This window comes from Oculina patagonica, chromosome 7 (genome assembly GCF_052425735.1).
Source record: "Oculina patagonica isolate OP01 chromosome 7, crgOcupat, whole genome shotgun sequence".
Lineage (NCBI taxonomy): Eukaryota > Metazoa > Cnidaria > Anthozoa > Scleractinia > Oculinidae > Oculina > Oculina patagonica.
This window is the reverse complement of record NC_135764.1, coordinates 21,205,929-21,232,876: the sequence shown is the minus strand read 5'-3', so window position 1 is coordinate 21,232,876 and position 26,948 is coordinate 21,205,929. Positions and strand designations below refer to the sequence as shown.

Here is a 26,948-nt window from a genome sequence, read left to right as displayed (position 1 = left end):
ATTATTATTACTGTTCTTTGCAGTTTATTTATTAACACTGACATTACAATACATAACTTACATACAGAACATTATTTACGTTACACAATGGGCATAACTATATGTATAGTACAAAAACAGAAGTAAAAAAGAAGATAAGACAGAGAATAGGTTCATTTTTGTACACTAATAGAGCTAATATCTAATATATAGATTTTGGCAAGCCTAAAAGCGGAGCTCCCCTTTAATTAATTTATTTTTTGCTAGAGCTACAATGTTTTCATTTTGATAAATATGCGGTCAAAGCTTTAATGTATACGCTGGCCCATTGGTGCAAGACAAATATAAATCCATCTAAGACTAATCGCGAGGCAGAACAACTAATGGCCTAAAAATTAATCAAGAGTTTATTCTTTGCTTTCTAAAGAATAGAAAATAGTTTTACTATCCTCTTATCGTTTTGCTTTGTACAAAATGACGTCAATATAATTTGTGAGCATATATTCCCGTCTTACTTTTCTTTCCTGTATTTGTCTTAACATCGGCGCACTGAAATGGGTTGCTCAGTCACGTACGCAAATTTAAAACTTATCTTTTATTTCTTACCATGTGCACAGTTTAAACAAATTTAAACATACACTGTATCATCCCTATTCAGTGTACAGTATGTGGCCCTTGGTCCGAACGAAAAAGACGCGAACGTGTATTTCTCAGCTTAGAACTCGAACGAAAGGTGTAACTTTTCTCAGACTCCTTTTCATTCAGTATTTTTTTACTGTCAGGAAAATTACTTAGAAATTTTAATTCTTTACTTTCGAAGGAAACTCAAGCGGTCAATTAAATTATTTGCACAAGTCGAAAGAATATTTCTACCAAACATTACCTCCTTAAGCGCGCTCAGTTCGGATATACAAGGTTATAAAGAAAACCAGTTAGTTTGTGGCGCCATGATCAAATAAACATTGCGAAAACAAACTTCACCTACCTTCACGTCGACATAAAATTCTCGACTTTAACGCCAGCAGGAAGGCCTTCGAGCGAGGTTTAGACAGTAAACAGATCACGAAATCTTTGGACAGGTTCGGTTTTATTAAAACTTTGTTTGCTATCAGAAAAATGCACGATGAACCGAAAGTGTCCGGACCAAGGGCTGTCCGGATTTAGGGCCACATATTGTAGTCAGTACTCAGTGTAAAAATGGGCCACACTAAAGCAAAAATAATTGTTTGAACTACTTTAAGAAATATGAGTCAGTTTGTATTTTTCACCTCGCGCTCGAGCTAGATGGGGTAAACATGTTTTTCAGAGCAAGTTTAGTTTAAATAAATTTATTTTGTTCGAGCTTTTTGCTTTGTCGTCGTTTAGCACTTCGAAAAACGTAACTCATACTGTATGAATTTCTTCCACCGAGAAAATGTAAGGCTGAAAGTCGGAATAAACTCACAGCAATAAGAAAAAACTCTCACGGCAAGGGATTAGAATTCGACTTTATTGACGGCCAAAGAAAATCAACTTACGCTGACTTACGGCAATAGATAATCGGTAAATCCATAGCAAATGAAACCAACTCAGGGGAACAAAAAAAAAATTAACTGACATGTAAGCGTAAGCTTAAATGTACTACACATCACAGTTAAAGCGACTGAAAGGGGCGAAGTATAAGCTTAAGGTACGGAAAGATCTAATCTTTGCCGGCACAGAATCTATCGAAACTGCGCTCAGAAAGTACTAAGTTTATAAACATCATGAAATTTTCAGTCATAAAATCAGGCTCAGGTTGTTACCTTGCATCAGGTTCCGGTATCTTTCTTCAGCGGACTTGATCCATGCAGTGTTTAGCTTCATTTATACACAATCATTGCTTAAGTTTTTGTTTTCTTGATGTTGACGGCCGAGAATCTGCTAAGATTCATGGAATATCACAATATGACAAGGAATATCATTCGCAACTATTCCGGGTCTCATCGTACATCTTTTTCGTTTTCTACAATTTCACGGAATATAGATGACTTTTGAGGACATCGTGCGAGAAACATTACGGTAAGAAAGTTCTCTGTCGCTCTTTTTTATACTCTCGGTTTCATCCAGCCTACACAGTGAACACCGTGCAACAAATTTTCCCGCGTTTTCATAACATAACTTCGTTTAGATTAAACTGAAACGTCCACATTATCCAGTCGATAGAAGATAACGTCAATTGCTCGTTTTACGGTTACGAAAAATGCGACCAGAGACCAATAAATTGCTGTTTGTAATTTCCTAACTTTTCTTTAGCCACGGGCGGGCAACCTCGTCCCCAGGCCTAATCCGTGCGTACGTACAGACAGACTAAGGGGTTGGCGATCCCCAAAATTTCTCGGTTGGATAGAATACCATTTGCCTGCCTATGGATGTTCTGCACGCGCGCACCTTCGGCGCGCGCGCGAGCTCCGCTACAATGCTAACGTGGCTGCTTTTAGGCAACCACATTTTTAGCGGAGCTCCCCAGCGCGCGCCAGCGCGCGGAGCGGAGCACCATGGGTAATGCGGGTACGAGAGAATTTTTGTAAACCCACCTGCCATACGGTACGCGCCAGCAAAATTTAAATTAGCCAATCAGAGGCCGGTTGCGGGGAAAAACTGAGTTTTCCTACGTCACTTGCGTTTTACGCTCTCTGATTGGTTGTGGTGAACGAGAAAAAAACAGAGAAATTACATGAAGTGAGGCGCGAAAAATGTTCAACATGGCTCGCAGTCGAAGTGGAGGTTTCTGTTGTCGTTCCTTTTTTTTATTTTACTGAGTTCACAGTCTTTTTCAACAAAGTGCAGCGACTGATTTTAGTTAGTGTGCGATGCTGTTCGTGTCTGACATGCTGGAATGGCGATCGCTGGGTGAGATTTATGTTGCTTTTGAAGACTCCGACCGGCTATGGTCGATTCTGGTCGATTGGACTCGACATCGAGGATTTAAGCACATTTCAACGAGGAAGGGAACATCATTCCCTTTCTCCTCCACCTCATTTAAAAGTTTGATCCCCTGTTATGTACGCCGCTCTAACCAGCGTTGAGTAGAGTGCTACTGTGGAGATTGTTCATTTCGCAGCTGTAGTTCAGGACATGGATAGTAAATTTAATAAAAGGACATGCTGAAGTCTGGATTTTCAAGGTTAAGGGCCTTCGCTAGATTTCGATGCCTTTCAAACCGTTGTAGCATTTCGGGTAGACTGGTCTTGTCAGGTAGAAACTGTAGTGTAGAAACTTTGTTTTGTGTGATTTGTAAAGTGGTATCTTGAGTGTATCAAATTATTACGGAATTACAAAATCTGTTTTGTTTTTGTGAATGTAAACTTAAGCTTATAAGCTGATGTATTATTGAAATCCTAACTTTAGGAAGGGTTAAATCTTTTAGAGTGAAATTTACTAAATTAAACTTTTCAAAGCAACTTTTCAATTGTTGAATTTCAACTAGAGTCAGGCTTCTCCAATTTAAGGATTGTAATAATTTTTCTGTTAACTGCTATGTTTTGTCTCATTTTATTTGGCAAGAGCTTTTAATTTTGTTTAGGACTATAAATGTAAACATTCATTCTCATTAAATACTAGGAAGTCCTTATTAAGGGACTTAAATTTAAGTATAAAATTAATATCACTTCAATTTTAATACAAGAGTTGACTATAATAATTTGAATTTGTCTTTCAGGGTTTGTTTTGTTTGTTTCTATTTTTAGAATTAGATTTTCAGGCGTGTTAAGACCCTAATACAAACCAAAAAAGTTTTCATCTTAAATGGATACCACCTTGTGCAAATCCATTTTTTTTTTAAAATAAGAATAGCCTTGCCATTATCCTTGTAAAGGATGTAATCCAGTTGCAAAAAAGCTTAAGTTAATGATTTCAGAATTTGTAGTTCTGTAAGTTGATAGTGGCTACTTATGTGACTTAAGAAACCCCAATGTGAAGAGCTGTTAACAATGATTGATTCTGAGATTTAATGACCATTTTGGTGGTTTTCTTGGTTAATAGATTATGAGCACTTCAGTGCTACTTTATCAGAAACAGGTGCAATACTTTGGAGTTGTAACTGATTAACACTGTTTAAACACTGCTGATCACTGAATTTTATCCCCGGGATTTTATCTTAGTTGAAAAAGCAAAAAGCTGTCCTTGCTATTGCACAGACCCTGGTCCCTTGATAGTACGCCATAAATTTTATTTTTAAACGGTATTAATAGTTTTTATCAACGTGTTCTGATACATTTATAAGGAAACAGCCACTGTTTAAGGTCTATTCATTCTCTTACCTTAGGAGAATCTGATAAGAGCCAGTTTTCTTCGCCAACTTTTTTCCCCAGTGACCTCTCAAAACTGGATTCAACTGGTTTTGACTGATACTGACATTGGCTACCTAATCGTAGTAGTTGACTTTATAATTATAGCACATATTGAAAGCTCTAGATCTTTCAGTAGAAGTTTTATATTTCAAAATAAAATGTATTTATTTTTACTTCATTTTTTCTTCAGTTGCCCTACTTGCTATAGAGTTATTGTAACTGCTTTTTCACGCAGATCGTTTGAAGTCGTTTATTTTTAGATCGATATCTTCATGGATGGACATTTTAGTGATTTCTAGCGGACGAGCAGCGACTGATAAAAGACAATTGCAAAATAAAAGATGCCGAGCATGCAGCCGACGACGCGCTAACCAACAAACTTTTTCGCTGTGAGTTTTTTAACGTTTTGGGATGCGAATCATCAAATGAAACTCAATATCAGTGAGACTAGTTCCAAGGCGGCAGGAAAAAGGTTCTTGTTGAGCTTTATTTTTATTAACTTTGGAAAAATACACGGCTTTCGAGCCCCCATCGAGTGGCGAAAAACAATGGCAAATCGACATATAATTCATTTAATCGACAGTGAAGTGTCACTTCATGTTGAAGCGATGACGTAGGAAAACTCAGTTTTGCCCGCCGCTCGTATTGCGGGCTCAACCTCCGTATGGCAGGCAGGAGGCCGAAACAATTTGGTGCGTACGCCCGACCGCGCGCCTACAGACTCTCGGGGAGGGGGAAGGGAGTCACAAGGCAACCCGACCTGGGGGAGGAGAATGTCGTCTTATCATTTCTCAACGAATGCTTTCATCTTTGATATTAGACATGATTGGACGTCTTTGTTATGGCCAATTGACAGCTGTCAAAACCTTGACCAGTATCACATGTCTATATCGCGGGCTCAGATGTAGAACACATCGAGGTTGAATGTTTTTTGAAGTTGACCGCTGACCAAGTGACATTTCACCATTGAATCGCGGGCGCATGTACTTTTCTGCGTGGAATTACATGAAGCGGAAAGTGAAATTGGGGAAATGCGCTGGTTGCTGTTGGCTCGGCTAAAAAAAATCACAGTTACTGTGATAAAATTTATATTTATAAGTTGCTTATTTTGAACTTATGGCGATTCTGGTTTATACCTAAACCTTCGTGAAACGGCAAGGTTAACAGCAAAGTTTTGAATATGGTTCAGAGTTGAAACTCAGGAAACAAACTCACAACATGCCGATTTACGATAAGTTCACCGAGAGGACTCCGCGATTGAAAAGCACACGACAGTTTATTACAGATAAATTATTTCTGGATGTATTCCTCGTTTATCCCGGGATAGCAGCCAAATAAAAGCGGATTGTGACCGACCGAAATGGACGTAAATCTTCCAAGCTCCTTGTTAAGTTTAAAGCAAAGACGGTCAAAGACAAAATTCCTTTTCGAAACCAAGGTAAGCTAAGCTTATTATTTGTGTTCCTTTTTTAACAGATTAGAAAAGTTTCTGTTATTTAGTTTATAAACAAGCATTCCATCTAATAGAACTCGTTCGTGTAACCGGTAAATGTATGTCAGGACAAGGCATACAACGTAAGTGACATTCGTTTTGTCTTAAACACAAGTTGTATTCAAAGCAGATAGCTTCTACTGCGATAAATTTGTTTATCTTGTAAAGAGCAAATTTCCAGTTACACTACAAGATCAAAATTTAGAGAGAGGTGCAGTATTGCGTATTATCATTATATCAGGACTAATAATCAATTATGATATATCACGTTTTTTCCTGTATGTTTCTTCTAAGGGATAGTGCTATTATCATGATATATCTTTGGTGATATAACGGGTTGATTTTTTGATATTCCGCAATGGGTTTTTCTCTGATTAGAAAGATATGTTATCATGATATTATCAGAATATTTAATTAAGTAGTATTTCTTCTCCTCCCAGTGATAGAGTGATAAATCATGATATTATCCGAATATTTAATTAAGTAGTATTTCTTCTTGTCCCAGTGATAGTGATAAATCATGATATTATCAGAATATTTAATGAAGTAACTTGATTCTCCTTCTATTAATGATACAGTGATAAATCATGATATTATCAGAATATTTATTTCTTTTCTTCGCTTTGATACAGTGATAAATCCTGATATACTCCGAATACTTCTCTAAGACTAACCCTAACTCTAATCCTAACCCTAACCCTAACCCCAACCCTATCCCCAACCCTAACCCTATCTCTAACCCTAACCCTGTCAATTAACCCTAATTTAACCTAACCTAACCTAACCCTAACCCTAACCCTAACCCTAACCCTAACCCTAACCCTAACCTAAACCCTAAACTTACCCAAACGCTAACCCTGAATAATAACATTGCCTCTAAACTCTAACCCTAATTTTAAACGATAACTTACATTAACCCCAGACAATCCCAATACGTAAATCTTATCCACATACTAAATAAGCGGTATTTGAAAGTTTCAAGAAACATAACGCAGTACAAACGAAATATTTTTTGGTTTGTGAATGACAGCCATTAAAAGGCCAAAGAGCTAGTTTAAAAAGCCGAAATCTGGTGTTACGAAAGTTAATCTTGCGGTATCTATAAAGAATAAATAGCATTGTAATTATGTAGATTTGTGGACAATTTTGATATTATCATGATATATCATAATATTATTGTGTCTGTTATTACTTGAGTGAGATTTGAAAATGATAGTGATACATGATATGATTCTAACTTGATAGTGATACCTTGATAATGATAATTTGAAAATTTGATAACAAAAATTATTCTAGCAACTATCATGTAAATACGATATGATAATGATATTTTTGATATTTAATATTTTTTGATATTATCATGCAGTTATCACCAAAATATCACTGAGATATCAAAATATCAATTATCAAACTAATGATATTCTATCATGATATTTTGATAAACCGCAATCCTGCACCTTAGTGAAAATTTACATGTGCATTTGCAAATTTGTAAGAATGTGGTCGAACATTGCTAGCTGACAGCCTTAGCGAAATATAGTTTTCTCCATGACCTATGCTATTTTTGCTGAGAACTTTGCTAAGTTTTCCTTATTTTAGTGAGTGAAAATGTTTTGTGAAAGTTGTGTATTTATAATCTGATAACAGCCGTTCTGGGAATAAATTGATTATTTTATTCATATTTTTCCAGGCGTAGAAAATTGATAAACCGGTAATCGATAACAATCCATAGCAATCGATATCAATCTTCGTATTGTTTTACTTAATACTAACACCATCAAATATGTTTAAAACGAATATACATACATGTACACCTCCAGGGGCTCCTTGGGATTAGTGATTGTTATTGATAACTGTTGATTGCTTTTTTTTAACCGTCGATTGCTATCGACTTTTATCGATTTTCTCAATCGATAACAATCGATAATAATTTTTTTTCTGATTTCCGATATAGATTTCTATTGATTGACTCCGCCTGGATTCTTATAAATTACAATAAAGAAAAAAGCACAGATTCTAATTTGTTATGTGTAAGATCATAAACATTTTTTATATTATAACAACCAAATTGATCATTTATAATATATGATAAGGACTTGGAAAAAAATTCCAGTTTGCCCTGTGGTCAACAAGCAGCTCTCAAATTTTGCTGGCCTAGGACAGTGCATGTGACACTGTGTATTAGTAAACTTGTGACTGTATAATTAACTTGTAGTCAGATGATCATGACTTGCCTGGGCCTTCACCCATTATGCAAACAGGCATGAAAAATTAATTGTTTGACAGGAAAATCTACTTGCCTCGGACGACCAGAGGGGAATTGTGGCTATAGCAAGTGCTGCTATCTTGACGGTTGTGATTGGTACAATATTTTAAGCCTTTCATAGTTTTCCAGCCTAAAGCAATGACTTATCAGATATTTTTGCCTGAATTAGTTTTTTCTACAAGAGTAGCAGGTTAGTTTTTGATCCTGAAATAAAAAAAAAAGTTTAAAATGGGCCTGTCTGCAATGAGGAGAATTAATATCATTTAAAGCAAATTTAAAATACATCTACATTCAAATGTACATCAAGCTTTATGAGGTTAATTGAGTGACAGGTATTTATGGAGGTTGTAAGAGGCAGTTTGAGTTTATCATTAATTTTATATAAGCAAATCTGTTGCATTTCTAAAACTTGCTATATTAGGATTTCCATACCTTTTATGGGTTTTTGATATGCAAACATTTTGCTTTTATAGTGAGGGAAAACAGGAATTCAAGGGGTGCAGTTAATGTCTGTGATGATGAAGGTAAGTATTACATTAGTGTCAGTTTATACCTTTATTTCTCTAAATGCTCTGTGACAGAGTTTAGTTTATGTGAATCTACATTAGTGCATGAAACTTGTTTTTTAAGTGTAAAATTTTGGGGTTTAAGAAATGATAGGTGTTTTAACTGCTTGGTAGTTTATGTTTCCTTAAAGGAGAAGTTCACCCTAGAATGGCCATTTATTTTCTTTATGCCAATAAAAAGTTTACACCAAGATATGTCATTCTCTAAAATTTCAGCTTCCAACTCTCGCTATAACCCTCCAAAATCTTTCTTAAAACTCGACAGCTGAACGCCGCCATCTTGGAGCTGGTAATGTATGCGTGACGTCAAAGAGCTCAGCCTGAAGTTTGGCGGGAACATTCTAATAGTCGAAACTCCTTGTTTTTTGTATTTCTTGGAGCTCCGTTTGAGCAAAATGGAGATGCACAAACAGGCATTTTGACAAACAAAAGCCACTACGAAGAAACGATGAGTTTCGAGTATTTAAATTTTCCCGCCAAACTTCAGACTGAGCTCTTTGACGTCACGCATACATTATCAGCTCCAAGATGGCGGCTTTCAGTTGTCGAGTTTTGGGAAAGATTTTGTAAGGTTATAGCGCACGTTAGAGGCTGAAATTTTGGCGAATAACATTTCTTTGTATAAACTTTTTTTTGACGTAGAGAAAATAAATGGCCATTCTGGAGTGAACTTCTCCTTTAAAGTCATGGTTCCCATTGAGGAATTTAATATACACAATTTACATGTAACAGCATATGTAAATATCATACAAAATGTAATGTTTTCATTGTTCAAGATAAGAGGGGATGGGGGAGGGGCCCAGGGGGGAGGGGGTACTCCAGCTTGTAAATCACGGGGATGATCGAAGGATTTTTTTGGGTTTGAAATTTTCGATTCCAGGATTTTTTTGGGTTGGAAAATTTGGCAAGTATTTTTTTGGGGTGACTTGATTTAAATTGGGGATTTTTTTGGGTATTGAAAACGAACTAAAGTGCCTTGGTGCGGCCTTTGCGTATTTATGGTATGATGAATAAACAAACACGAGCGTTCAATTTTTTATGGTTTTCTTTGTGTTATATTATTGCCCCTCCTGGCAATTTAGGGGTAATTTGACAAGCGATTTTTTTTTAGGATTTTTTTTACCCAGGGATTTTTTTGGGTATGTCAGAAGACTTAGGGTTTTTATTTGGGTCCTGAGTTTTGCCTCCATTCGATCATCCCCGTCATTTACAAGCCGGAATACCCCCCCCCCCCCCCTGGGGGTAGGGGTAGGAGGGCAAGAAACCCAACAAGACCTACTACCTGACCTGACAAATTACTGGAATACTTGTAATGATTTTGTGGGAGAAGTGCAAATTGACTTGTTCAAATTCTGCTTGTTATTAGCTAACCTTAATATCTACATGTAAGCTTAAGCCTTTCTTAAGCCCTAACTTAACATAAATTGTCTTGTTGTGGTACTAGGCGAATATAGAAATAGAATTTTAACTCAGCTGAAATTTCACATGAAAACAAAAAAATGATAAACTTTTAGAGCTGCTTAGGCCAGAAAAGCCAGTTGGGCTTGATGATGAGCGAGCTTAGTGTTTTCTTAGCTACGCTAAGAAAGGGAAGAATATGTAAGCTTTCATGGAATTAATCACAGTGTTTTCAACAGCACCTGTCAGAGAGCAATGTAAGAGTCTTAAGACACCTCATTTAATAGGGAAATCATGAATTTTAACCAGTGATTCACCCCTAAACACCCACCTAAGCTCATTCATGTGCCAGGTGTTATTGATAGCACTATTTATGCCACCAGTAGTTCAAAGGATTTTTTTGGTTCTGAACATATCCCCCAACACAGTCCCTGGCCCTGGCAAAAATTGGAAAAATACATCTCTTTTTTATGCATCTGCAGATTGTTCTGAACAATTTAAGCTAATTTAAAATTATAAACATCCATTTGATGCCAATGATCATCAACAAATCTTATGTCCTTTTTGCCTTTTTCAGGGTTAACACGAGTAGCAGAATTTCCACAGAGTTGCAGACACAGCAAGAGATAAATGAACAATCAGATTATTAATTTATATTATTTTGTTCATTGCATGTAAAAATGTACTGTGTGTAGAATACAATTTATTTATAAGGACAATTGTAATTTTAAAGTTAAAGAAATAAAGCCAGATAAGGTACAATCATGTACATAAAAAAACATCCTGCTACCTAAACATTTAATTCCCAGTGCGCACGCTGCAAAGAACAGTAATTATGATAAAGAGATACACATTTCATCATCTCTTAATGTATGGTAAAATGGCATGGTAAAATTTTTGCCAAGCAATCTATATCTGAGTTTAGAACTAACAAACAGTATTTATGCCTCTCCAGAATTTTTGCTAAGTTTACATGTAATTAAGCAAAGGGGAAAGGGATTCATATAAGGAAAAAGGTCTTATCGTTTTGGGGGACCCTATTTTGCAGAATGACAGAATGTCAATATTTTGCTTGCCACTACCTTTTAGTCCAGTTTGCTAACAGGAAGCTGTTATTTTTAGGCAATAATAAAAGACTGTCATCGTCACCATTCCATCATATAGGGGCCCCATTTGGGGGAGGGGGGAAGCTACATGCAAAACTTTCCAATTGTATGCTATGTACAGCTGTAACATACCAGTTATGATATATAAAGAAAATAACACGAATAAAAAAATCAGTCTAAAAAATTATCAAGGAGAAATAACTGAGGAGCTCCGCTTTTAGGCTTGCCTAAATCTATATATTAGCTATTTATTGTTGAGGACTACAACAGTATCTGTTTGTTAGATTTTGCCAAAAGCCTAGCTGTCCAATGGCGCCTGTATATTTCCTTTTAGGATATTAATCCATTCTCTAGGGATTGCGTGGCATAAGCCATGATACATAAGAAAGTTAACTTTGATTTTAAATCTAGAGCAGAACTCAGGAAAAGGTAAAAAGGCGTTGTTTTGGAAAATGTCTTTGATTCTAATAGCCCCATTTACACGGCAAAAAAAGTTTGGCATGGCTCGGATAAAATTTGTACCCGTACCAAAAAATAGCAATGATACCCTGTTTACACGTACTTTTTCTACCGTGCTAAGCTGCGTTAAATAATGTTTTGGTGCGGGTAAAAGGCTCAAAACCTTGGCCAGCGTACGCTATTCTGCCTTATATATTAGTGCCCATTCCGCTATTTCATTTAAACGTCACATACGAGTCGCGCATCTTTTCGCCTTGTTCCCAGAAGACTAGAAAAGGGTGAAGGTACATTATTATTGTTCAAATGGCAGCAGTAAAGGGCAGCAGTGATGGTTTGTAGCTCCCCTATAAACGACTACGATTTTTTATTTGTATTATTATTTTATTCTCCTCGCATATTTGTATCAACTCCTTACATCATGCTATTCCAAGCAGAATTTCAGCTTTCGACTCTGAACACTAACGAACACGAACTCAGGAGAAAGCGACCAAAGAAGACTGCTGAAAGTCACGCTAGTTCTTCCATGAATGTTCGTTATATTTTCTTGGCAACTGTTTTTCTTCAAACACATGTCTAACACTCCGCCATGTCGATCGAGTGGAATTATTGCGAATTTATTGAATGAAGTTTCATAAGAAAAGAGTTGGTTCAGCACAGCTTATCGTTTTATTCGAGCCGGGTAAGATTTTCAGCAGGGGGGGCCAAAGACTCGCGGATTTTTCGTGTTACCATCATCGTCGAAAATTTGACGTCACATCCGGTCAAAAATGGTCAAAAATGTCGAGCACCGCGTCTCCACGAATCGTCGAAAATAATTTTCAAGTAGACGTGTTTGTTTCGTTTTTTTGTAGTGGACAGCCTCGTATAATTTTGGTCCATGCAGTCGAGGGAGGTTGTAGGGACATTGCTTCGACCATTTGTGGACAGATGCAGATAAAAGAAATAGCTTTTCTACAAAATTGATGGCAAATAACGACGGCGTACTTTTGTGTCATGGCGGGAAATTACGCTTACTCCAAATAATTGACCTGCCAACTTTTGGATCTAGCAATTACGGATGTAGTTAAAGTGATGATTTAAATAGCCTATTCTGTTTACAAGACCACGGATCCAACACTGGTGGTTGTAGTTTGGAGTGGCTATAGCGGGAACGTCGTATCACAGGCCTTGAAGATAAAATTTCGAGCGAGTCATCTCTGCAAGACGTCGAAAAAAGTTTGTAGCAGGCGTGTTTTCTTCGTGTTTCTGAACTGACAGGTCTTGTGATTTTGTACTGTGGAACGGAGACAGGTTGCAGATAGATTGCTTTGACCATTTTAGGAAATATTTTGACTGAATATGCAGTTTAAGGGAAGTTTGAAGGAAAGTGAAGGAGACCTGTGGAGAGCGAAGCGCTGTGTCATGGCGGATAATTTCACACTCACAAAACACGAGTCCTTCCAACTTTTGGACCCATCAATAATTAATGCACGGAAAACGTTAAGTGAAATAGCCTATTCTGTTGACTAAGCTATGGATGAATTACTGGTTGTTTTAGTTTGTAGTGGCTCTAGCGGGAATGTCGTATCACAGGCCTTGAAGTTGAGAGGTCGGTATCACTGGAGGCGTTTTTATTCTATGAACTAGTGTGCAAGTGTTCGTGATCAGGAGAATAGACAACTTACCACCTGCGTTCATCCTGAAGGTTGGTACTCTATTTCTCACATTTTGTAATGAACATGATTTGTTTCAATGAGACTGTGCTACAATACATGTCATATACAACTGTACTATCGGTACCTGCATGTATGTGGTCATCCATTGTTTTATCTTAACTGCGGCTTATTATAAGAAAATATACATAAATAATTTTATGGTTTCTTTCACCTGGGGACTGAATTTAATCATATCCTTCAGATCTGTTGCTCAAGGTTAATTATAGCTTTATTAATTGTGGCATAAGAATTAATTTTTGACCAATTTGGGGGCACTTTTAGGTGTGAAAGATATAAAACTTAAAAGACAACCAAAAAATAAATTAATATAAAGGAGGAACTTCTGATATAAATGCATAAAAACATACATGAATAAATAATTGTCATGATTGATTTGGGATTATGGGGCTGGCAAAGAAAATCAAAGGCTCTATGAGCGAAGTCGTGAATGTGGTATATTATAAACTGATAGCCCAGAATTAGCCAAAATAAATGTGAAATGTCTGCTGACAAACAACATTTTTTGTAATTGTCTATGAAATCTGTTAACATATGTCACAGTTGAGTCATGTTTAAAATTCTAGCTGGTAAGTGATAAATAACCCCATATTCTAACTGAAAACTAACCATCCAGTAGTCCATCGAGGCCTTCTAGCTAAGCAGCTAAGAAGTGAAGATTATTTCAGAGCTTAAAATAATTAATGCTGAGAGAGACACGTATAGTGGTAACAAGATATGAGGTACCTTAAGATGCTGCGAAGCTGGTAATGGAAAGAAGCTAGGGATTTTTTTCCACCAAACTGTTTCACATTTGCTAAAGGGTTCTTTAATTAATAACCAGGTAGCTCAGCCATTTTATACAGGACAGTGGTATTATTCGACATACATTTTTCTCTGTTAAAGAATGGCAGACACTGTGACAGAAGGCAAATAATTAAAAGAAACTAACAGATGCCTCATACATGTGACTTCTAAGAATTGAAATTGGCAGAAAACAGTAAAGCCAACATAATTTATTATCAATTTAGAGGCGTGATACATGTAACAAATGAAAACTGCTGCTTATTTCCTTTTCTGGTATCTTTAGTTGCAACCAAAAAGTTTACTTTACCCCTTTACATGCCACGAAAATCATCAATGCATTTTAATCAGCCTTATTAATTCATTTTTAAATAATCTCTATACATTGCCAGCCATCCTGCAAAGATCTGGTGGCCATGTTGGATTAAAGGATCTGAACCTTAAAGCTTGTTTATCTTTTACTCTTTGTTTTCAGCAGTCAATAACAATAACTCCAAATATTTTATTTTTCAAGCTGTACAGTCTGCTAAAAGTCAATTTATAGAGAGCAGTATTCACTGTTTGTGAAAAATATATGAGAGTAAATTTGAAATAAAATTCTTTTTCTGATCATGTGTTTCATACAACGTTACGGCAGGAGGATGTTCATTCCAGCCCACACCTCTTGACAGCCTAGCCCCATGCAGAGTTCAGTGATGTGTTGTATTGCAGGATATTGTTTTGGCAAATCTATAAATTAATTCAAAATTCTACGTGCCTTGTTAAAATAAATCTGTAGGACAACACGTACAACAAACCATCTAAGTGTAAGCAATTTGTTATTTATCAGCATGGCATGCAACCGGGTTCCTTTTTGGCTGAGATAAGGGGGGGGGGGGGGGGAGGCATAGGACATGTACAGAAATCGACCTTAAGGTTACTATTGTTATATTAGTGGCTATTACATTTTAGCGCTTTTAGTGAGTTGGGCGAAAATCGCTTAATTTAGTACTTGCTAAAATTTGTCTTGGTCAAATTTCAAGTACCCCGGTACCTCCCCGGTACCCCCTTCCCACCCTAATGGAACACAAAAATGGATACTGGTAACTTTGTTCTTTTAGGCAATGCAATTTATATTCATTCAATGTCAAGATATGGTAGTCTTTTTCTTTTACTGAACATTTATTTTCTTCTTAGCCATATATTAATCACCAGCCAGTAAAAGCTGGTTTACACGATATATTTACTATTTTTTGAAGTTTTTGGAAAATCCCTATATAGTCGCTAAATCTTGCTCAGAAGAAATCGTTAAAATTAATAGCTGCTAACAATAGTACTCTCTCAGTATTTCTTTGAATGTCTACCCCATAGCACTCAGTGGATGTTGACAAAGCAAAAAATTACCTGAGTGCAATGATACACCCCTGGAGAACTACAATTACCACAGTTGAACTAATATGTCCCTTTTTTGACAGACCATGTGTATGAAGAAAAAATAATTGTAAGGGTTTGATGCATAATACTGTGTTTACAAATGTAGTTTTGCCTTCAAAAGCAGAGCAAATTTATCATTCACATAACATGATAAGGCTTGCTACCTAATGAGCTACGAATGCCAGAGGAAATTTTGATTTAACTTTAAGTCATGAGATAGATGTACTTGGGAACTTCGTTAACGAGAGTGTGAAAACGAATATAAAATATTACGAGATACAAAAACTTGACGAACGTGCAAATGAACGATCGACCGAAAGACAAAGCAAGCCAACTATAGATATCTCTAATTGTTTCCAAACGCATCAGTTTAATCTTGCTGAGTGAGACTAATTTGTAGCGGAAAATACTGCCTTATTTAGGGTGATTTATTACTTACCCACTATTTGATTGCATTTCAATGGAAGATAATTTCATATCCGCGGACTTTCAAAATAAGCTATTGTTCGGCGTGCAAGTTTCTTGCTTCCTTGCATTGGCCATCCTTTCCATTGCATTGTGTGTAAATGTGGATTCGAGCACTGGCCTCACTAGAAAAATTCCTTCCAGAAAGGAAAAAATATTCGTATTCTCCTGATGTACATCCATAAGTTTGCATTACAACTCGGGAAACCAGCCCTTCACGTTCATCCGCCATTTTGAACTTAATTTAAACTTAATATAAAATTGCCAGGTTACCAAGGGAGTTTACACAAATTTAATTGAAGCAGTCCGCTATAAGTCGTTCTTTGCATTCACGACTTAAAAATGTGTAGGGAGGTAATGCAGGCAGGATAAAAAGTAGTGAGGGGGAATTTCTTTTTGCAAGTAAAATAAAATTTCAGTGACAGTTGATATCATGGCAGGAGGAAAAAAATAGTCTAAGGGAAGCCTCAAGCCAAGTAACCCATACTTGCCGGAGCTTATTTCGGTTTCTGTAGCATTAAGCGGCATTAAGCGGCTAGGAATATTACTACCCCCTCTGGGTGGAGAGATGCACTGTGAGAGTAAAGTGTCTTGTCCAAGAACACAACACAATGACCCAGACCAGGGCTTGATCCCGGACCCGGGGGGGGGGGGGGTACTCAGGATTTCAAGGGTTTTGGGGGGTTTCAAATTTTCAATTCCGGGATTTTTTTGGGTAAGAAAATTTGGCAAATATTTTTTTTGATTTAAGTATGGATGTTTTTGGGTATTAAAAACAATCTGGCGATTCGTGGTGAGTTTTGCAAATCAAGTACAAACAATGTGTTTTGCTTTTGATTTTTGAGGGGTCAATTTTTGATCTAGGGATTTTTTTGTTTTTGGGTCTTGATTTTTTCCCCCATTCGATCATCCCCATCACTTGAAGTCCCAAGTACCCCCCTGGGGTCCCAGCCTGCTCGATCTGGAGTCCTGCGTACTAACCAATAGGCCACTGCGCCTCCCACGTAGTCTACTTACTGGAATTTTTAGTCAAGGCTTAACATTTTCCTATAAAATAATAACAATAAAAGGTTCTTATAAATTATTTGCACATTTAAAATTCTCAATGACTGACCTTAAATTTCTAGACTTAAACTTTCAAAATTAATTTATTTTTTGGTTATTAATTTATTTATGTGTGCATGCAGTGTTCGAGTTTATACAAAAAACATTAGACTTACAAACCAAAAAAACACAACCCTTCTTTATGCAACCCAAAAATACAAATGCTGCTCCAAGTAACATTTATTATTTATTTTTTAGATGTATAGTATGAATGATGATGTTTAGACAGAGTTAAACATTAGCTGATAACTCCTATGTAACAATAAGTGAAATTCTTTATTATAACAAATAGAAGCCCCCTTATTTTGTTAAATCAATTAATTTTTTTTCTTGTACAGCTCACTCCAAAGTAATGGAAAGCTGAAAGGAGAGTTAGCATGTAATGAAACCATGTTTAGGGAGGTAATGCAGGCAGGATAAAAAGTTTGAAGATATTGAAGGCAGTCCAGGAAAAGGAGAATATTGGATCTACCTTGATGGAGAAGCGAAGCCACTGTCTACAAATACCATTTTCATGCACAAAGAACTAAAGAATGTATTTTAAGAACTAAAGGGATATGAATATTTTCTCACAAGTTTTAATTATGAAACTTGAAATAACAAAAAAGGTTTCACAAGAATTTCCTTTCAATGTGTAGTTCCAAATCTATATATGCCAAGAGAAACGTGGAGAAGAACCGTGGAGACAGAAAGAAACCGGCTGGGTTGGCGTTCGTGGGGGGCTGCTGTTGCATCGGCGGCGGACCGGGATGGGTGGCGCAGTTTTCTGGCCGGCCTCAAGAGTCCTCATGGGCTCGATGAGGATGAGTGAGTGAGTGAGTGAGTGAGTGAGTGTGTAGTTCCAAAAAAATATGCATATCCCCTCCCCCACATTTGCCTTATGACTCTGTCAACCCCCATCCTCTGGAATTTCTAATTAAGTTTAATGCATTGGTTCAAATTTTGAGGTCTTTGAGACCTCCCATCCCTCTCGGCGGGCACTCGAAAAGGTTTTATATGGGGAGGCTCCGCCCCTAGGTTCAACCCCTTACCCTTTTATATACCTGATTTTGACAGAAAAGGCACCCCTTTCGTATACCTTTTATTGAAAAAATGTACCCCTTTCATATACCTACACGACACAACATACGATACAGCCATAAGTTGCATCTGTTTGAAATATATAATTTAAAGGCCTTTTTAAATATTGTAATGACTGAATTTCCTTCTCTTTCATACCTGAAGCCTAAAAAAAGGTACCTCTTTCAGGCGGAGCCTCTGTATAGGCCATTATAGGGAGTACCCCCTGCGCCATCCCTTTAGTGGGGGGATAGCATAGGTATATCTCAGTATCTAAACAATACTTAATTTCACTGTAAATTGGTAACAGAAAATGGGAGTCTGGATAATTGCCCAAATGTCAGGTGTGAATGGCTGAGACATGACACCCAAGAATTAAGATAGATGATGATATGTTTACTATAGGGCAGGAAATACCCAGGTCTGATTAAGTTTTGCTCTTGGGCAAGTGAAAATAAAAGTTTAATGGCCTGGTGGGTATATGAATTTAGCATCAACAGAAGTCACTTCAGTCTGAGTGACACCAAAAAAATAATTAAGTTGGGGCAATTAATAAGTGAAAACTGAAATTTACTGGCTCACTGGGAAAGTAGATTTCTCCTAAATTAAACAGTGCAACCCTACTTACCCCTTGCATATCCACCTAGGACAGCTACAGATCCTAGAAAGCCCAATAAATAATGGTAGTAGGTCTGAGTGGAGTCCAGATTGGTCTGTAATCATACCAGTGATTAAGAAAATCGGACGACTGGAGGAGGGAGTCTGATTTGTTTAATCTTAAGTATGATTACAGACCGAATTGGACGACACAAAGTTCTATTATATTAACAAACTTCGAGGAAATCCTGTTGAGGATTTATCTCCACTATGACAAAAAAGCTATTTAAAAACTTAAGGTTTTAGGAATATCAAGGATTAACATCCCCATTCCTCTTGCAACTGTTATGATGAGAAGACTAAATACAAAATTCAAATTATAACGAATTTAAAGGACAAGTCACAGAGATCAAAGTTTGGTTCATGAAATACAATACTTTTAATCAAAAAGCTTAGGGTAGTAGCACAACTCATGGATAAGTCTCTTTGCTTTAATTTACAGATGGACAAACAAGTTTGGCCAAGGACACAAATAATTTATTAATTTCTTTGTTAAAGTGAAACCTTTTCAGAAAACTGTAACTGGTTCAAAATACCAGCTTGTGTAAATTTTAGAACAGGTCAAGAACTACTTGAATTAGTAGGTCTACAATACAGATCTAGAGCCATGTGACAATTATTTGGTATCAATCTTTATATAACAGTCACTCTCAAATTACATACAGGATGATATAAAAGTAGTTATGCAAATATTTACAACTACAAAATAATTGGCCTGTAAGAAAGTAAGTAAGTAAGTAAGTCTTAACTTATGAGATATTGATTTCTGTTAAGGAAGCTCACAACGGTATCTAGCACTTTCCAGCTCTTATATACTTTGATGGGTCAGTACTACAATTCTTTATCATTAAATTTCTGACGTAAAGTGGCTCTGAAACTGCTGCTGGGAGAATTTTTTGGATAAGTGTTTAAAAGACAAAGTGAGTGATATGTATAGTTGTGAATGGCATAATATTATCCATCCTCTTTACTATAGCTGCTAGCTTCTGTTTATATTATTTAATTTTAATTTGTTTGTTTGTTTAGTTCTTATTTCATGTATCTACCACACCTAATTGCCTCCAGGGGGTCAAAAATTAATTCTTATGCCACAATTAATAAAACTGTAATTAAATAACCTTAGCAGATAAAATGATCTGATTTAAAAAATTCTCAAAACAAAGTATTCGAATATTCGGCCCCCAGATAAAAGAAACCATATAGTTTTGACCATATTGTTAGCCGCAGTAAAGAATAAACAACTGATGACCACAGAGACCGATTATACATACATTAGTCTCATTGAAACAAATAATGTTCAATACAAAATGTAAGAAATAGAGTACCAACCTTCGGAATGCACGCAGTTTGTAAGGGGTCTATTTTCCTGAACATGTGCACACTAGTTTATAGAACAAAAACGCCTCCAGTGATACCGACCTCTCAAACTTCAAGGCCTGTGATAATGATATCGCCGCGATAGACAGTACACATTAAAACCACCAGTAATTCATCCATAGCTTAGTAAACAGAATAGTCTATTTCACTTAACATTTTCCGTGCATTAGTTAGTGCTAGGTCCAAAAGTTGAAACGACACGTGTTTTGTGAGTGTGAAATTATCCGCCATGACAAACTTTCCTTAAACTGCATCTGAAATCAAAATCTTTCCTTTATTGGTCAAAGCAATCTATCTGCGACCTCTCTCCGTTCCACAGTACAAAATCACAAGAGTGAAAGTCCAGAAAGACGAAGACAACACGCCTGCTTCAAACTTCTCTTCGACGTCTTGCAGAGATGACTCGCTCGAAATTTTAACTTCAAGGCTTGTGATAATGATATTCCCGCTATAGTCACTGCAAACTACAACCACCAGTGTTTGATCCGTGGTCTTGTAAACAGAATAGGCTATTTAAATAATCACTTTTGCGATATCTGTGATTGCTAGATCCAAAAGTTGGCAGGTCAATTTTTCGGAGTATGCGACATTTTCCGCCATGACACAAAAGTACACCGTCGTTATTTGTCCTCAATTTTGTAGTGAAGCTTTTTTTTTTACCGACATTTGTCCACAGATAGTCGAAACAATGTCCCTACAACCTCCCTCGACTGCATAGACCAAAATGGTACGAGGCTGTCCGCTCCAAAAAAACGAAACAAACACGTCTACTTGAAAATTGTTTTCGACGATTCGCGGAGACGAAGCGTTAGACATTTTTGCCCATTTTTGACCGGATGTGACGTCAAATTACCGGCGATGATGGTGATAAGAAAAAAGTGCCAGGCGTCTGGAAGTCTTCGGCCCCCCTGGACTTTCAGGAACGCGTACCAATTTTATCCGTGCTCGGACTACCTCGTGACTAGGTCCGAGCACGGGTAAAATTTTGGCTCGGCACGGGTGAGGCAAAGTCGTTTACACGACAAAATCTATCCGTGCCGAACCATTTTTTTCGGTACGCGTACCATTTTTACCCGAGCCGTGCCAAAAAAATTCTGTCGTGTGAATGGGGCTAAATTGACTCCGGCTTCGTGCCATTTTTTTGTAATAAACAGACAATCCCCCAATTTTAATGAAGCGACCATAGTCTTTTGTTTTATTTTAGCTTTCTTGTTCCACACAAATTGGGTAATTGCTTGATTTACCATGTTGATCAATTTCGAAGGAAAGTGAGCACTGATGTGTTTTATACAAGTTTAGAGATCGCGAGAGACTTTAGAATCGTTACACGGCCATATAATGTGAGGTTTCTAGGATACTATAAGTTAAGAAGGCTTTTCATTTCACTGGCTAGAATTTCAGCACATAGAACAAATAAAATGCCTGAGAGCGGACATTCTTGACCAACGCCCCTCTTAGGTTTGAAAAACTCAAACGCATATCCGTTGTTTATGAAGCAACTGGAGCAATCCGTGTAAAAGGTTTTATCCACTTTTGAACAAACCCATGGACTGCAGTTAAAAGCTTGTAGGGTCTTGTGAAGGAAATTCCAGTCGACAGTGTCGAATTCGACACTGAAATGCAAAAACCTTTTTGAGTTAAGAAATCATGCTTTCACCGCTCTGCACGCATAACGTCTACAAAGACAACCTTTAGAACTACAGAAATAGTCACTATAGTCCTTCTTTTTCTTGTCTAGCTGTCCTGTCCTTATATACTTCAAAAAAGGGCTTGATCGTGAAGCAGCAAAAAGTGAAATTCCTCTTATCCCATAATGTTCTAATTTTAAGATTATAATAAAGTGATCAACAGTAACAAAAGCTGTAAAGTGAAGAAATGAGATCAAAACAAAAGCTTTTGATAAGTCTAAGAAAATCCTTGCTGTTAGATATATTGAAAAATATGAAGCTATTGTTTCCTTCTTTAGAAAAAGAGGAAATGAAGACAGAAATAAGCAACGCTAGAAGGAGCAGTGCTGAGCTGCTAGAGGAAGTTTGCCTAGTGACAGGATGCTTAGAAAAAGAGCAACAAACACAGAAAAAAACCCTGAAAAAATTGGAAGAAGTAAAGAAGAGCCTGCATGAATTCGAATTATTGATGGCAAAGGACGAAAATGACAAAGACGTTATGGAAACGAGAGTTCAGCAGTTGAAGACAACAGTTAAAGGGCTGGAAGAGAAACTGTCAACGGAGAAAAGCGAGAAAGAATCTTATGTAAAGGAGGTGGCAAATTTGAGGAAACTGTACGACCAAATGGACCATGATTTACGCATCCTTAAGGAAAAATTCGAAAAGATCACTGAAGGGGACAGGGAAAGCGACCAAACGCGGCCAGACTACAATGAAAATGTATTAAACGAAACCCCTAATCATAGGGGTATGTTAGAAAGTAGGTTTAAAACAATTACTAAAACAATTATTTACCTCAGTGTCGATGAATGTGGTGGATATTAACATCGCCACTTCGCGGCTCGGTAAATATCCACCACTATTCACCTCCACTTCGATGAATAATTGTTAATTAATTAATTAATTAATAATAATAATAATAATAGCATTCTTAGACAGCGATTGACCTTGCTTAATAGTATCGTAGCAGATCGATTTTCTTTAAAACAGCTGATCCCTTTTAACCGATCGCGTAATAGTGTGACAAAATTAAGTGTTAAACTATAAAGCCAATAAAGTATTTAAGGCGTCTTAAACCTGTGGGTGGATAGTTGCTCTTGGACATTAGCATACAAGCCCTCGACCAAAAAATGTTAAAATGTAAATTGTAAATTCAAATGGAAACATTACGAAATGGGAACGATGACAATTCAGTATGATAAGACATTAAAAGTCCTGTTTATAGTGAAATTGTCCTTTTCAATGTGACAATTCAGACCATCCTTATTCGAACCCCTGGGTCTTCGATTCCTAACATTGGCTACGGTGGAAAGGTCCCTGACATTGCTAGCTTGATTATTCCATAGTCTTGTGCCGCTTGTAAGAATTAAATGTACGTTGCTCGGTCTTGGTATTGAAGAAGGGACAGAAAGTTCCACATAAATTGATGCTCTAGTTTCATGACTTTCATATCTATGTCTGGAAGGGACAATTTAGTTGTTAACAATGCGCTTTGGAAACTAATTAATGTAGCATGATGTTCATTTAGGAAACCAAGGCTGTTCACGGTGCCATGATTTAGAGAAGGAACTCAGCACTTTAAAGAAGACGCAAATGGAGTCAGTACAAAACAATATAAAGCACACCGAAAAGAAGAGTACCTTAGAAACAGAGAAAGACGACAATGAAACAAAAGTCACAGATTCAAAGAAAGCGAGTGCAAGGCAAACAGACCTCGATTCTCAACAGGGGGTACAAATTGAAGACTTCATCAAAGCGATAAACGAAGACCCCAAGCTTCTTAAAAAGAAGATCGAAGAACTGGAGAGAACAGCAGAAAGCACGAAGAAGCAGTATGACAACAAGATTGACGAATCCAATAAAGAGATTAAACAGTTAAAAAAGGAGAACAAAATGCTGAAAGCGGAAAACACAAAAATCAAAACTAAGGGAAACGAAACTATTAAATTTGAAAAAGTAAGAAAAGAACGTGACCAACTTTCTTCTAAAATGGAACAACTTGACAAGCAACTGAGTGATAGCCAATTTAAGCGTGGAGAGCTAGAAGAGGAAAACGTAAAATACGGTATGTTCAAACATCTCATTTTCCGTAACTTTACTTTACTTTTTAACCCTATTACTACAACAAAAGAAGTCGCTGCGACAAGGCGCTTGTTCGTTGCACAACGGCACAGCGAATTTTGAAGAGTGGGAATGTGACTAGTTTTCCAATTTAAAAAAAAATACATGACGCTCTCTCATTGGTTAATTTATTTATTGTCTCAGCGATTTGTCGCAGACGTGTACACACACTGCGACAACGCTGCTATCGCTCATTTTGTCGCTGCGATGTGCTGCACAAATTCAAACTGGTTTGAATTCGTGCGACACATCGCAGCGACAAAATCCTTCGCAGCGACATAGATTGTCGCAAAAATGCACCATATCACACGAGGCGACATGTCGCAGCAACTTGTTGCCGCGACGTGTTGCAGCGACTTGTCGCCTATTTATATATTTATTTATTTATTTATTTATTTATCTAGGGGCAACCGCACAAACAAGATAAGTGGAATACCGTTTTTGTGATTTTCGTGGTGGGTAATGACGTTATTAAATAACACGCACGCCACATATGGTAAATGGTAGACATGAGTAGTACTGCTTTTTCTGGAAGTGACAAACACGTTGGACCCTCGGCCTGCTTGCCACACGAATTGCATATAACAGGCTACCCTAATACCAAACTGGGCACAAAGCCCGTTTATGGAGACATTACACAGCAGAATATAGGAGATGTATATATGAAATGTGCACCAGTGTTAACGTTAGATTTTGAAGAGTGCACTTCTGTAAAAATTTACAGTGGTGGTCCTACACCACATACCATTTTTTAAGCACAGCAAATGCGTCCTTCTCATCATCAAAGGTGACGTGAATTATGTATAAGGAAAATGAGCAATTAAATTTTAAAACATAAAGGAGGTTTTGCTCCCTCAAGGCAAACAACTAAGATGCAATTAAAGCCAGCGAGGTTTTGGCTGACTCTATGCAAACAAGAAAAGCAAGCGAGACTATTAATCCCACTCACTCAAGGTCAATAAACAGGACTCTGGCCAACTAAAATAAAGCTTAGAAAGTTTTGGGAATATGAAGAAGCAAGATGCTGCCTCTTGATATACAACAAAGATAACAGTTAACGAGATTTTTCTCGCATTCAAGTTTAACGTAAATAAGCAAGACTTTTGCTAAATAAGCGATACGTTTGCTCGCCCGTTAAACTTTTAGAGAACTAAGTAAGCGAGACTTTTGCAAGCGCATTAAACTTTTAGACAACTTAGTAAACGAGACTTTTGCTCGTGCGTTTAAACTTTTAAACAACAAAGTAAGCGAGAATTTTTATTGAAGTTTAGTAACTTTTTTGAACATTTGAACAGAAAGTCTCAGCTAAGTTCACATGCCCGGCTCCCCCCCCCCCCCCCCCTATAACCCAGCGGCAAACCGTACAGCCGAATGATGATATTTAGTACTAAATACGATTATAGTTTTTTTTTAAGTGAAAGCGATTGGCATGCTAGCTTACGCCAAAATATAGAAGTGGATTACTACTCGAGGTTTTTGATATATTAAAATCTTGATTTTTGGGGCGGCTGGTTTCCCAATGATCGTTACGATCGGTGCGATTATTGCGAAGTTGACGCTGTAACGAATATTAGTTTCCATACGATCGCTGAGATCGCCACAAAAATCCAAGCCGTTGCACCAGAAGCATCTTGGCGTGATTTTTATTTTGCATTTAAGCGCTATATTTCATTGAATAAAGCAGTTAATTAGCGAAATTTGCTTTGCTGCAAACTATTTTTCGGAATGGCTGGCGAGATTTTTGTCTTGTTTCCTTTTGTTGTGTGTTAATCATTCAAAAGCCTTAATTTTTCAGCAACGAAAAATGTGACTAGGTACAAACCCTATTGTTTTATTTTTCTTTTCATTTTTCGCAAGGGCTTGCGAACCTAGGCAGTCAAGAGTCCGGTTTTCAACGACAAAAAATTAAACATTTCAAAAAATTAGTTTTAATTATTTAATCGTACTTAATTATTTAATTTTATTTATTTTATATCTTGTTTGTGTAATTAACAATTCTTTATACACGGTAAAAACATCAGCTGATTCTAGTAAGTTATAATAAAAATTAATACAAAATAAACTATTAATTAACAGTCCATGCATAATACTAATTAATAAAATTGAAAAAATCCTAAGTGTGTCCCGACCTTGTAACTAGTGTGTCCCGACCTTATAACTTTTTCAAGCTTCAACCAAACGCTGCGAAACTTTGCGAGTTTATTATAATTTATCTGGAAATAATTTGGTAGGATAGGTTGTTGTGTCAGGAGCTTGACATCACCATGGCAACGGCATTTTAACAGGCATATTTTCCCAAATTTGTAATTTTCGTGTTTTTATTAATGAAAATTAACTTTAATGCAATTATTTTCACCTTTTTTGCGGTTTTTGAGCACATTTTTATTGATTTTGAGTACTTTTGCAGTTATTTGGGTAGTTTTCTGGCGTTTTGGAAAATTTTTGAAATCTAAGATGGCGGATCCAAGATGGCGGCTGTTTTGACATCATGATGTAATTGTCACGTGATGGCAAATCGGCAAAAGATTGTGTTATATATGTCTACAAAGTTTGGAAACTAAATAAGTTGTTTATTTTAGGAAACCAATGCCTTGCTTACAAGAAGAAACTTGACGCTTTTAAGACGAAAATAGAGACAGATCAAAACAAAATTAAGCAGCTGGAGCTCAAGCAAGAGACTTTGGAAAAAGAAAAAAAGGACAGGGACGCGAAATTCACAGAGTTAATGGAAGATTATACAAAACTATTTACATTTCATCCTATCCGAGTACGTCAACTGGAACAAATAATTGCTGACCTCATAAAGGAGAAAGAGGATGTTAAACTTCAACTCCGAAGCGAGAAGAAAAAAATGAAGAGAGAATTAACAAACAATAACGAAGACAGAAAAAGGCCAGAAAAAGCTGCCCGCGAGGACGAAGATTCCATTCAAGCCATTGAAAAATTAAAACTAATCTTAAAATTCAGGAACACGCCGGGCTGAGCGGCTCAAAAATTGAGCCATTTCAGCCAG

At 36.9% G+C, this 26,948-nt stretch overlaps 4 protein-coding genes across 5 annotated transcripts in view; 3 read left to right on the top strand and 1 right to left on the bottom strand.

Moving 5' to 3' along the window:
• LOC144661521 (uncharacterized) overlaps positions 1-26,948 on the bottom strand; it is a 216,163-nt gene that overhangs the window by 25,897 nt on the left and 163,318 nt on the right. The window lies entirely within an intron of this gene.
• The window catches only part of LOC144661526 (uncharacterized), a 165,800-nt gene that overhangs the window by 16,317 nt on the left and 122,535 nt on the right, over positions 1-26,948 (top strand). The window lies entirely within an intron of this gene.
• The window catches only part of LOC144661514 (uncharacterized), an 85,325-nt gene that overhangs the window by 17,136 nt on the left and 41,241 nt on the right, over positions 1-26,948 (top strand). The window lies entirely within an intron of this gene.
• LOC144660958 (uncharacterized) lies at positions 22,851-26,918 on the top strand. The gene is made up of 2 exons (XM_078521677.1): positions 22,851-23,879; positions 26,515-26,918. Exons 1-2 carry the CDS (start codon positions 23,408-23,410, stop codon positions 26,916-26,918), a joined length of 876 nt encoding a protein of 291 aa, XP_078377803.1. The 5' UTR covers positions 22,851-23,407.

Bases quoted from the DNA above. Each gene is read 5' to 3' on its own strand.
- LOC144660958 (XM_078521677.1), top strand. From the start codon at position 23,408: ATGGAGTCAGTACAAAACAATATAAAGCACACCGAAAAGAAGAGTACC. The intron at 23,880-26,514 runs GTATGTTCAAAC...TGTTTATTTTAG, and splicing joins AGAGGAAAACGTAAAATACG to GAAACCAATGCCTTGCTTAC.